This window comes from Rhipicephalus sanguineus, chromosome 4 (genome assembly GCF_013339695.2).
Source record: "Rhipicephalus sanguineus isolate Rsan-2018 chromosome 4, BIME_Rsan_1.4, whole genome shotgun sequence".
Classification (NCBI taxonomy): Eukaryota; Metazoa; Arthropoda; class Arachnida; order Ixodida; family Ixodidae; genus Rhipicephalus; species Rhipicephalus sanguineus.
In genome coordinates this window covers 211,580,905-211,593,905 of record NC_051179.1, presented here as the reverse complement: position 1 = coordinate 211,593,905, position 13,001 = coordinate 211,580,905, and the positions used below count along the sequence as shown (strand labels likewise).

The following is a 13,001-nucleotide window of genomic DNA, read 5'->3' as shown; positions in this document are numbered from 1 at the left end:
ATGGTAAGCAAGGAAGGAGACTTTGCGTCAAACGCGAGTTATATACATGTGATATACACGAGCAATACTTATGCAGGCTACCTCAAAGCGTGTTGAGCGCGTAGCGCCGTGAAGGAGCGTGCCAAAGTTCGCTTAAGGCTAACTGAAAACGGAGTGCTGAAGCTCCACACTACCACAGTCATACGCGAGCGAAAGGAAGGCCGAAGCACTTTGTGCCGTTTACGACTTTATTGCCTTTAATCTTTCTTCTGGTGTGTTAGCTGCGTACTTGAGCGTATTCGCTATCGATGATTGCGACGATAGCGACCGCAGTTTTCTGCACAGCGGTTGCGGCAAATGGTAGTTTCGTTTCAATCTGTGTGCGCTGGCCGTGCGCGTGCCTTCAAAACTGCGTCGTTGCCATCTGTGATCGCGTCTGTCGCGGTTTTTACCGCAGCATTGCTTTGAGTCAGTGCGCGTACGTTGGATGCGCGCATACTTTCATGGTCGCCCATGATCGCGTCAACGCGACCGCATTTGTGTTCGCAGCGGTTGCGGCAGAATGTAGCTCCGCTTGGACTAGGTGTGCGCTGGCTGCGCGTGTGCCTTTATAACGCCGTGGATGTCATTCACGATCGCAGGGCTTGTGACGACGAGAAGTAGTTTTGTTTTGAGTGCTATGTCAAAACAATGGCAGGAGTTCTTGAAGAGTGATTCTTCCACGGCCCGCACGGGCATCAAACCCGCCGGCAGCATCATGGCAGATGGACGACCTGCCATTGTTTACCGGGATGTGCTTGTGGTGGCAGAAAGCATGTCTCCGATGAAGACATGGGTCTTGCGATGTGGCCGCACAGCTCTGGCAACGAGAAATGGTCGAGTTTCTAGCGGAATTTCGGGGCAATCCTAAGCAAGCTCTTTATCCTTATGTGGTGGCACTCGCGAAAACTCCAAAACTTCGTTCAAGTGGAAATACCCAGGAAGAGTATTCGTTGTGACGAGACATTTTTCGCATTTTCTATGGGCGCCTGACGGGGGATGGAAAATTATTCATTGTGGCGGAAATTTCGTTGTAGCAGTATTCGTTATAACGGGATTCGATTGTATAATAATTCTGAAAGCACTGGCTGTGGTTTGTGTGTTACATTTTCCCATCTGCTAACACCTACTATTTATACCTTTGTTTTCAGAAATTCTCGAACAAGTCAGACATGTGGAGCTTTGGCATCTTGCTGTGGGAGATTTACTCCTTTGGCCGGGTGCCCTACCCGCGAATTGTGAGTAACAACAGTTTTTTCTTGCATGATTTTGATAACAGGAGATGGATGTTGAAATTGTTTGGTTTCTTTTTTTTTCCTATATATTTTAAAGGGTCCCTGCAACACTTTTGAGCGCGGACAGAGAACACTGGCAATAAATAGTCGAGGCTCCTCAGAACACGTGAGCCAAATATTATAGCACAGCACGCGGCCTAGAATTATTTTCAGTCGGTTGAAATCGCTCGCTCTTCTCTTGACAAATGATGCCGCATTATCAAAATGGCTGCGTTATAAACCAAACTCCACGGTCATTGGCTGATTTGGCATCATGAGGCATAGTTAATGCAGCTGCTGCGGGATGCCACGAGGTGCCGCTTATGCGCGCGATCACTCTGAAAGCGTGTTGATCGTTGTAGAAGAAAAAAAAGAAAAGTGCTCAATGTCATAACATGTGCTGATGAACGGACGTAGCTACTCGCCCCCATTGTCATCCCTCGCCCCCCTGGGTAGCTTTCAGCACTGGTACAAAAGGAGAGAGGAACCTTTTACATTCGTTTTGATAAGACCTTTCCCACACTTTTCTCTGTCTGCCCTTATCTTTCTTTTTTTTTTTTGGCAATGAGGCGGCACACGCGGCGGCTCGAGAGCTCACGAACCGAGCCGTTGTGAACGCCAAATGTCGCTTTGACGAGGTCCACGTGGGGAAGAATGGGAGTGGGAGGAATTTATGACTAGCTACAATGAAATAACGCAGCATTATAAGCTAGGAAGACGCAAATACCCACCGCCACACAACAGATTAAATAAAAAGGAGGCAGTTGCGTGGCGGCAGCTGCAAACACACACTTACCCAAATCCAGTTATCTTCGTCTCTGTTACCCGGATCTCTATTTGACAGAGAAATGTAAGATGTGCGATGCAAGGGCAACACTGGGCCACATACTATGGGAGTGCTCGAGCTTAGGCGACAAAGCGCACGGAACAACGAAGATGCGTATCGAACCGCAGGGGTGCGCTGGGAGAGGCTCTGCTCACTCTACGATAGAAGACCAACTCTGGGCCCTCCAGCGAGCTGAGCAAGCCGCCCGAGCCCAAGGGCTCGCGGCCGATGCCTAGGCTGGGGTTGAGGTCCACCCCGAATCAGCTTTGCTGGACTTTATAGATAAAGTTATTTTCTCTTCTTCTTCTGCTCTTGTGTGGCATCTATGTGCGCATACTTTGATATTCGATAGTCTTGGCCACTATTCGGTGCTGCAGTTGAAGCCACATATATCAAACTCGCTAAAAGACGGTGATTAGTTCTATATATCTTATAATTCGATATAAAACTATTAAGGAATTTGCCGTATTTTCGGTGCATATTTCCGCGCATAAGTTGGCTTAATGGAACTGCTTCACGATAGTACAAGGAAGGTGGCTTACGGCTTACACGCGGGGATTTTTTTCTTTTTCTTATCTTTCTGTGGTTTGTTGGGGAAGGTGGGGGTTACATGCAGGACGGTTTGTACGTGAGAAAGGATGGTGCCAATGTAAACATAGACTCATCATCTTCATACGCGGCTGTGCATGCTCGTCGGGCGCCGGAAGCCTCTCAGTCTGCATTGACCCTAATGTTGGCGTTGTTTTTCAATATTGTAACTCAGCGTGCTTCTTAAGATGCCGTACGCAGCCGCGACGTCAGACTTCTTTTCTCTACGGTTACGGATAACAGCCATGCTCTTCCTTTTTATGGCAGCCATTGTGTAACAAAGGTAGGTAAGAAGCGAGTAGCGAATCCGTACAATGAGGAATCGTTAGAGAAAGCGCGCAATGACAAGCGATAGTTTTCTACTCGCTCTGCATGGCGCCCTCCTAACACCACCGCTCACTTTCCCAAGTACATGTGGGAAAATCCCCTTCCGTGAGAAGAAGCGAGCTTCTAATGAGGCAAAGCCACCTTCTTGGGGGCGTTTCACACTGCTTGATGTTCGATATATATCAAGTGTTCCGGCTACTTTTGTTCGATATAGCCATAAATTTTCCTATGCATTAACATTAAAGCATTGTCGCGTTCAAAAATAGTTCGATATAAAGTATAATTCGATTTAGCCGAGTTTGATATAGTTCGGTTTGACTGTATTAGATTGAAATTCGATTTGCGATGAACTTTCATTGTTCACGAAACCCTACAAAGGAGTTGTTCACACAGAATCATTATGTCACTATAAATGGGCTGGTCAGTGTATTTCTGTGGACATCCACCATTGTGTTTCTGTGGCTGGGATGTCCTGCTTCAAAGGTCGCAGGATTGACTCCCAGTCGCTGCAGCCTGCTGTATCGACAAGGAGGATACCTCGTTGGCCAAAATAATCTGAAGCCTTCCAATATGGTATCTTTTGAAGCTCCATTGTTGCTTTGGAAAATTAAGCCAAATGTATGAATCTGTGATGGTCTGTGGGCACTTTAGCAATGTAAACAAAATGCATGGGCTGTTGCCCTACAGGCATGCTGTAATTTTCAGATGCAACAAGCAAATGGATGCAGTCGTCACCTGTAGTGCAAGAGTGTGATAGCGATGGACAAAGAGCTGCAGGCATGTGTTGTGTGTGCTTTGCACTGCTTTGATATTCGACACTCGATGCAATGCTGTGTGCTCTAATCAGCACTTGCGACTGCAAGAAGTGGAAAAAAGTGGGGTGATGCACTGGAATGACGGCATTACGCTAGTTCAAAGTCAAGATGGGAGCCTACAGATGGAAATGCAAAGTGCAGATAGGTTGAACGAGCAGGAGAAAGTGCCTCAGACAGGCTGGCCGATGTCTCAAGGAGGACCTATCCTTGTCAAAGGCGCCTTGTCATCCTTGGCATGTTTAGATTTCAGGAGGTTAGTGTTGACGTCATGTCCAGTAGTTGTGCGTGGCGCTGTTGGTAATCGCTGTCTGGAAAGAAGGTGTTATAAAAGAGATTAGTATGGCCCTTTGTCCTTTGGAAGGAAAGTTGTAATGGGGTTCAAGAAGGTCGTTTATCAACGATACCTGGAAGCACATGCGAAGCGGAATGGGAGTGTGTCATGTGCGAAGATGACGTCCATTGTGTCTATTCCCTATGTTCAAGGTGTATCAGACTCTGTTCGGTGAGCTTTGCGTCCGCTGGGCATATATAAACTGTTTTTAAGCCCCATTATACCTTGGGACTTATTTGCGAAACCCAAAGATCTTACACCTGTGGACGATCAGAGCAGGGTCATCTACAAAGCATGATGCGGGGATCGGGACGCAACTTACAACGACAAAATGGGCAAGAAATGGTTAACGAGGCTTAAGGAACACAAAGGGGACATTGCTAAAGCCACTCATGCAACACGTTCTCACACAAAGCTTGTTGAACACTTGTGGACAACAAGGCAAGCTTTGACCTAAAAAATGTGACTACACTGGCTCGGGAACTAAAACTCCTGGAATTGTGGTTTGCGATGCATCGGCTTGCAACAACTGCGGCTCCCTACTGCACGTTTATAAGGACATAGTATGTGACTAGTGGGCTAGTCGACCTCTGCTCATTGGTTGCCACTGTATACTGAGGATGTCCTGCATAGGTGGTGAAACGTCCATGCCATTTTGTCAATAATTGTTGTGTTACACATTTTACAATCACGAATTCACCCGGCTTTTGGAACATTTTTGCGCTTTGCAGCCCCTGGCAGATGTGGTGCGTCATGTGAGCAAGGGCTACCGCATGGAATCGCCCGAGGGCTGTCCTAGTGATGTGTATGAGCTCATGCGTGCTGCCTGGCAGGAGGAACCCCAGGAGAGACCCACCTTTGCACAGGTATATTATACACACACAGTTCACTGCAACAAGGAGATTAACAGATATGAGTACTAGTGAGATTACGTGAAATAGAATTGAACCCCTTATGAGACACAGCAATGTAACAGACAATTAGGTATAAGAGACACTATTGTACGTACATTAAAATAGGGGTTGATAAGAAAATGCGAACATGGTACCCTGCTTATAACAGACACTTCATATAAAAGACAACAATTGCTCCCCAGTGCATGTCCCTTGTAAAGGGGTTCAACTGTAATCACGATGAAGGTAATGCAGCGAAGCAAATACTGTACAGTGCATGTCAAAAAGTAGCAGTTTACTAAATCTGTGAAAAGGCTTAGTATGTAGCACGGAGAAAGGACAGACAGGAGGGGAAACTCGGCTGCCTTCTGCTCCGTGATAGCGTCACACAGGAGAGCGGTGACGAACATTGTGACAACACCACCTACAGAACCGCGGCCAAACTGCCGCGCCGAAGTGGCAGACGCGGGAGGCGTGGAGCCTGCTCTTGTCGTCTGCTTGCGTGCCGCTGCTCAGTGCTTGAGTGCCACCCTTGCATTAGGTAACTATATGAGGGCTCAAGTACACTGTCTGAACATGAAGCCCGTCGCTGTAAACAAGACGGCAAATGTTTCGGCGTCTTTTCGGTAATCTTGCCGGAGCGCCAGGGGAGAGAGACCATCCAGCTGCGAGAATTTCACGAGGCTGTCCGCAACTGCTAGAGCGATTTGCTTTAATTCTTTCACCTTCGCATGCTTTAGCAAAACATGTAATGCGCGTGAAAATGGCACGAAACATTCGCTAATAAAAAAAAATGCCGTGGAGCCTGCCTGCGGAATCGTGAGTAACGCACTTTCTTACATACTTCAACGAAAAAGCTACTCTCATGTGTTCACGCTCTTCCAGCAAGTGTGTTGTTTTGGAACTTCGTGATAACGGTTCTTCAATGTCAAGCTACAACAAAGCAATATGAAAAGCTGTGAGCCACACTTCATTCTCGATAGAGCTTACCTGGAAGTTTGAAGCCATTTGGAGGTTGTTACTATCTTTGCTGATGACTTCTGGCTCATAACGAGCACTCTCCACCTTCGCTGTTGGTGCTGTTTTTATCGGTAATTTCAGGGTCTTCTGGCCGGTTCTGGGTTTTTTTGTTTTGCACAAGTCAGGTGAAACTTCCTTAAAAAATACCAGGTACTGCTCGAAGGAGCCACTTCGATTGGTCGAAGATATCTGAGCAACCGAGCTTAGCGCAGTATTATGCCCACTGAGCATTCCGGGGCGAAAATGCTTTTTGTAGACATAGTCGCTTGCTGTTGGTTCTCGGTCCTCCCTTTCAATAGCTCTCGCCCATTCTTGTATGCGTTCACAGTCAGATGGACCGATCAAAGTTCAAACGTTTTCCATGCAGGACTTGTACGCGCATTAGAAGTTGGGGACGAACCACCTGCGCCTTACTGTCAATTGTTAGCAAACGCTTACAAAGTCAACATTTACATCATAGAGTAGCAGCACAGAAACTGGCGTACTTATGAAGTACTGATTCTCACTGCTCGAAGCGAGCGGCAGACGTTGCTCTGCTGTTCCGTCGGTTCACGTCTGCCTAAACGTGCTCGGGAAAGGTGCGTTTTCTTTACTTGCACAATAGTTCTGTATCGCACTTATCGGCACTATTTTATGGCACATGCTAATGAGATTGAACAAGTGCTCGTCTTTCATTATATTGAAGAACTTGCATATCGATCACCGAGCTACACTATGCATGATTTTCGGCACGCGCCTGGCTACGAATGCAGATCATTTGCTTTTTGAAGTTTCGCAGTTTCTTTCTTTCGTTGTTGCCCGAAAAGCATCGGATTTAAAATATAAATAATAAAACATATTTACACTAACATGCTCCACACGCGCCTTATTTCCTTTCGGCAAACCAGGCTGGCGAAAAACTGTTATGGCTGCATCCAGTCGCGTAGTGTAGTCGGCCAGTAGCAGATGTAGCAGATGACACTAGGGCACCGTCGGAGACCGCATGTACACGCGCTCTTCTACGGCGGGGGAAATCACGTACAGTAGTTGCTTGCACCGCCGTAAGGCGCGCTGCGTGCACGTTCACCAACCTCCTCTCCCAGGGTGACGTTATCGTGGTGCACGCTCGCACTGGCGCTGGCCCGGAGTTTCCCCTCCTGTCTTTCTTTCTCCGTAGTGTGTGCCTGGCTACATTTCAACAGCATACTATAGTGTTGTGCAGCTTTCCCATTTTTCTTAGAATCCATTAAAAGATTCTTAGTTTTCCATGAATTTTTGACAGCAAATACATGCATAACCTAGCACCCTGAGACATCCCAGTATTATTGTGCATTGATGCTTTAAAAGTATGTTTGGATTAATGTAATATCATTTGCTTATGCTCATGTCATGTTTATATGCTTGCTATGACTAGAGGGCAACTTATAATCATTCAGTTTTTTCATAAGAGAAAGAATGACAACAGTGAGGCTAGTGCAGTAAAAGCTCATTAATTCAGATTTCAAGGGACTGGAGAATATAATATGTCTGAATCAAACAAATGCCTATTACATCAATGCATTTTCATTGTCTTGATGAATAAGCAATTCCAGTACTTATATTACATAAGAGTAGTGTAAAAGCCGCAATTTCCATCATTCGCGACATCGTTCACAATGTGACCACGGCTTAAGACTCTGGACTGTCTTAAGTCGAAAAGTGCTCTGAACCCATACCTGATTACCTACCGCAACCACCAACACCACCATGCGCGCATGTTGATCATTCTTTTGCAAGAAAAATGGCCGGCAACTGATTGTTCGTACATCACAGTGTAGCATGAGAGTTTTCTGCTAGCGTGTGGCCTGCTGCTGAAGCTGTTCATCTTCAACAGATTCCATCATGTTTCAGTTTTGTGACATCAGGCACGCATTGTCCAAAGTCAAAATGAAGGTACTGAGTGCCTTATCCGCTGTGGACGAAACTGTGGTTGCTAAAGACACGATAATAACGTCCACACATTTCTGTAGGTACGCACGCGGCCTATGTCTAGAGTCGGAAGTGGTACCGCTGAGCACCGCATCTGCAGCTGAATAAACCTGGCTCGCTGATGCACAGTCATAGATGGCGACCACCACACCTTTCTGAAGGCCCGCGGTGGTTTCGGTTGTTGGCGAACGTCATTTTTGCTCCTTTGTGTCGTACATTTGCAGTTTTTCATGCTTGCCGCACTCTGAGGAACTGAGTTGCTGCCAAACATGACCTAATTAATGAGAGTTTGGTGCCAGTAAGCAACACATATGCTTGCCGGGACGAGAAAACACGTTCGAATTATCCGATTTTCTGAATAAATGAGACTTTACTGTATTCTGATTTCTTACACTAAGTTTATGCAGCTCTAGGTATCCGCATTATTCACAAAAAGAGATTCTACCTCGACTTAACATGGACAGGGAGTGCCTGGAGACGCATGTGACAGGGCAATGTGATGTCTTGCCATGCAGGTGCTGCGCAAGCTCCAGGGTTTGAAACTTGAAGCTCAACATGCCATCTGACAGCATACCGCGAGTGATGTCCCGGAGGCTACAGCTTCTTGCCCAGGAGAACCGAGTGCACAACTGCCGTCCTCTAGTGGACAGGACCAGACTGCTGACAAGTGCTGCCCTCGTGCCAGTGAATTAACTCTCGAACCGATGCAAGGACTGAAATGCAGCACACCCGATATCAGTGCCGCAGCTGCGAGCAGTGCAGGGGTCGAGTATGCCGTGGTGAATGCTGACCACGGCGCGCTTGTGGATTTGAGCTGCACGCCACTCTCGAGTGTGGAAATGCCCGTGTCGGACGCTTGTCCAGAAGAAAGAACTCTTCCACGCAAGTCACTTGGTTACGGTGCAGAAGCCGGGCATGCCCACACGAGTTCGCGCCCCTGTGAGTCGTTGAGCGACGGCAGTGGTGCGTTTAGTGCCACACACAAGCGATCGTCGAGCAGCCTAGGAGAGCACAGGACGCGAGTCTCCGTGGCAGGTGCCTTTGCACTTTTGGTGACAGCCTACCTTCAGACCCAGATCCCTCCATAGGCGACACTCGGTGCAGTTCTCGGTGTGGTTCTGCACCATGCCAGACGACTGTTCCACTTGAGGTTTCTTTTCTTTTATCCTGTCGTGGTTTTCTGTTTCTCCTTTCTTACCTAGTGACGCCCATTTGCTGTTAGGCAGTAGCAGTTACCTTATTATTATTATATCAATTTGAGTGATACTCAGTTTAGATAAGGGAGTTTCTTTGTGCATTGTCTGGATGCTGAGATCTGTACAAAGCACAGTCTTTTGCTTTCCTTTTGCTGTACGTGTGCTTTAGTGCACGTGAAGTGCATATTGCTCAGAGAAACGTGATATCACCCAGTGTGGAGTAACTGTACCAATTTCTTAAGCTCACCCAAGATGTAACTGCACACGACGGACTGGCTCGGTTATAAACTATAATCAGTGCAGTGTGGCCAGCAGATGAAAAGAGTGATGAGTATGCATATCCGCATGTACCAGCACCTGTTAACATAACCAGTCAGATTCATATGATATGAGGTCCCCCCTTTTTTTAAGTCTGTGTGTGTAATGTTACTTCCAGCAATTTTATTCTATATGCTCTTCAGAGAGCAGCTTCTGTAGTGAAGAGTGAGGGTCTTTTCTGTTCTTTCTTCAAAAATGCCTCGTGAATTTAGAGCTTCTTCTGTTCGGCATCATGTGGACTGCTAAAGTAAATAGCTGGTGAGCTAACAGCCGGAAACTGGTGTGTGTCCATACTGAAGGAATAATGCTGCAAGAATGTTCACCTTCCTATGTACTTGTGCTCTACTCAAAGTTCAGATTTATCCGCCTCTTTATTTTACCCTGGTGTTTTTAGGTTTGACCAATGTGAGCAGGTGTAACAATGTTTGCCACATAAATTTGTGCTTTCGCAACTTCCAAATAGCACATGCATCCGCGTAAGCAAGAGTGAGTGGCAGCCTTTTTGTGCTTGTGTGTGTGTCTTGCACTTGGCAGATGCGTTAAGTTAACCTAAATGTGGAGTGCTGTTCAATTTCGGCCTCTTCTGCAGGCATCTTCTGAACACTAATTTGTGGGAAAACTTTTCAGTGATTGGGATTTCCATTTTTTTTTTATTATAAGCTGTGCCAAAGGGAACAACAACAGTTCTGTACGAAGAAGTTGGACCAGAACTTTTGTGAACATGGTGCACGATGAGCTCTGTGCAAAATCAGCGGTTCTTTGTGCAAGCAACAGTTCAAAGTAAGCTCTATGATGCAGCAGAAAAGCCCATATCATTTAACGTAACAGCTTGCTACCACATCCTCTGAAATCATTTCTGCAGCTGTGTGCACCTTCATAAACTGTTCTTGCTGCATAGCATGACTGCCAGATATGGGGTACCTTATGAGTTGCACCTTGTCGCATCAGGAGTGGAATATGTAATGATTCTGTTCCAGTGTCCTACCTTTTTCGTATTTGGTCAGTTGTCCGAGCGATGCTTCATTAATTTTATCGCCAGAAGCAGCCAGTCTTGAATGGTGAATCATAGAAAGATAGAACTGAGTGAATGGAACATCAACATTATAGTTACCCTGCTTTTGCAGAGCGAGAGCCTGCATATATGAAGCTCTCGTTTTTTGCAATAATCCTTCAAATTTTGTTGAAACTAAACAGAACTGCTCTACCATTTCATTACGGTGTGATAAGCCTGGCTTGGGCACACAAAGTATAGCCAAGTTATTGTGAAAATGCCAAGAATAATTCCTTCCATGGTGGTGCATTGTCTATTTTTCAGTGTAGCAGGTGATGTGGTTTTGAAGTTTCTGAAGGCTTTTCTCTATTTTGCTCCAGCCAATTTTTGTCACGTGTGCCTCCTTTTTGGCCTGTGTGTGTCGCCAGCTCTACCAAGTCATCCGTAGGCCTTGGCTATGGCTTGATGGCCATCCTTTGGGATTTTTGGATTATAGGTGTGTTCTGTCGTGCGGTTCTCCATGTCTGCCATTTTCACTTCTCTATATGGTTGCCACCATTCCTGGCTGTCAGTGCCGAAGTTTTACAGTGTACTACCTGCCCTGTAATGTTTAGCCAATCCGCAAGTAGCACTGCTATCATGACTGCTATCATGAGGAGGTTTTTGACATTTCATAGATGCGTCAACATTGTGCCACAGCGAACATATTCGTGTTTGTTTGCCACCCGGTGTTTTCAAGATGGTGACATCACCTCATCGCCATCAGAATTAATGCTTATATACGCACTGCAGGCATGTTTAGTTTGCAGTGGCGCCAAAAGTGACATTGAGGCAAGCTGGAGTGATAGATCACTTTTTAAAGCCAGTCAATGCTTGTCCCAAGAGAAGTGAAGTCAGATGGAGATAGCATGTGTCTCTGAATTTTAACTGTCTGCGAAGAAAAATGCCAGTGTACTGCAGGAACTCAGCCATGCGACAGCCATTGTTGTGCACTGTCGTTCTTCGGAGTTGTGTTCGGGAGGGAATGACTTAATAAATTTCTCCATTCTATTAGCTTTCACGCTTTGTCATTGATTCCGCTGCCTCAACTGCAATATTACCAGAATCGGCAGGTCCGAAGTGGTAATTAGTAAGTATGGAATTGAATCTGTCAAAATGAGTATGCTAGGCTGACCCCACTCTTTTTATTTGACCAAAATGCAGTTTTTTCACATTTTCATGTGTCTTTGGATATGAGATGTGTTTTTTCCTGTTTTTCTATACTTTGGAAGAAACATTGTGTTGGCTTCTGTGCAGTGGCACCTTAGTGACGTTGCACTGTTACGGTATTTATTTATGTTGCTTAGCGAGAACTTTCAATTTCAGCAATGTCAAAAGATATACCTGTATGTCCTTCCTTTTCATTTCTGTGTTTTCTTCCTCTGTACCAGCTCAAAGAAGTTTTTTAAAAGTGCTGGTCTTTGTGTGGATGTCATAAATAATCCCTTCACCAAGTGCACGACACCCTGCAATGTCTGTGCTGTCGTATCTTACCTACCCTAATGACAGGGCAATTTTATATCGTGAAAAAGAAAATTTTAGAGAATCGATATTTCAATGAACTTCTACCACCAAATTTTTACTGCTATTAGCCTAGAGCACTGTTTTGTACCGTGTTTGTCAACGGAATAATCCCTTCGGACATGTGGTTGTGGGTAATTATGTATGAGCAGACTTTAGGAGATGTGCTCCTCGTGGCTTAAAAGTGTGCATGCAACCAAAATGACATTCTTAATTGATATTTTGTTCTTAAATCTATGACAATCACTGGAGTTGTGTTCTCGTGCTTTGTTTGGCTGTTGTCTGCCAATCCTTGTGTGTGTGCTTAGTTAACACAAAGTGTGGAGGTAATTTTTTTACGCAGATTTGTTTTATGGCAGGTTTTGTCTGACATTGCTGTTCTGATAAGTACAGTGCCTTTGAAGAGCGCAAGGTGTATCGCTTTGCACTTGAGTTCTTTCTCTCGAAATTGAATCACTGCTCAAGGAACTAGTGTGTGAGCCATGAGCGATGCTGTTAGACCACCTTTGTCCAGTTGTGAACTCTTTGGTCTGGTCTTGGAATAAAAGACATTAAAGGCTTTTCACTTCCTGCCAGGATGCAGGCTTGTATACCATGCTGGGAATATTACTTTTCATCACACACATGCTCTCTGGCCATGGCATCGTAAGGCGAACATCTTATTTTAATGCGAAGCATTCTTTCTCTCATTAATGCACTTTTCTTGTGGTGGTAGTTGACCAGTTCTCTCACATTCTAAGCTGGTGTGGGCACACTGCGCTTTGACAGGCGGCGCCACCAGCGCGGTGGGGTTCAGCGCCACCACGGCCTTTTCTGCGTCACTGGTCTCGACATCCACTAGGCTGTGAATAGGAGTTTACTCTAGCTAAACGAAAATTTCCGCTTCCACGAATATTT

The 13,001-nt window shown here is 45.7% G+C and overlaps 1 protein-coding gene across 1 annotated transcript; it reads left to right on the top strand.

Annotated features, from left to right (window-relative positions):
- Positions 1-1,084: 1,084 nt before the first annotated feature.
- LOC119391090 (tyrosine-protein kinase CSK) lies at positions 1,085-12,694 on the top strand. Its single transcript, XM_037658768.2, has 3 exons — positions 1,085-1,256; positions 4,911-5,045; positions 8,555-12,694. The coding sequence occupies exons 1-3, from the start codon at positions 1,191-1,193 to the stop codon at positions 8,603-8,605; spliced, it is 252 nt and encodes an 83-aa protein (XP_037514696.1). The 5' UTR covers positions 1,085-1,190; the 3' UTR covers positions 8,606-12,694.
- Positions 12,695-13,001: the final 307 nt, after the last annotated feature.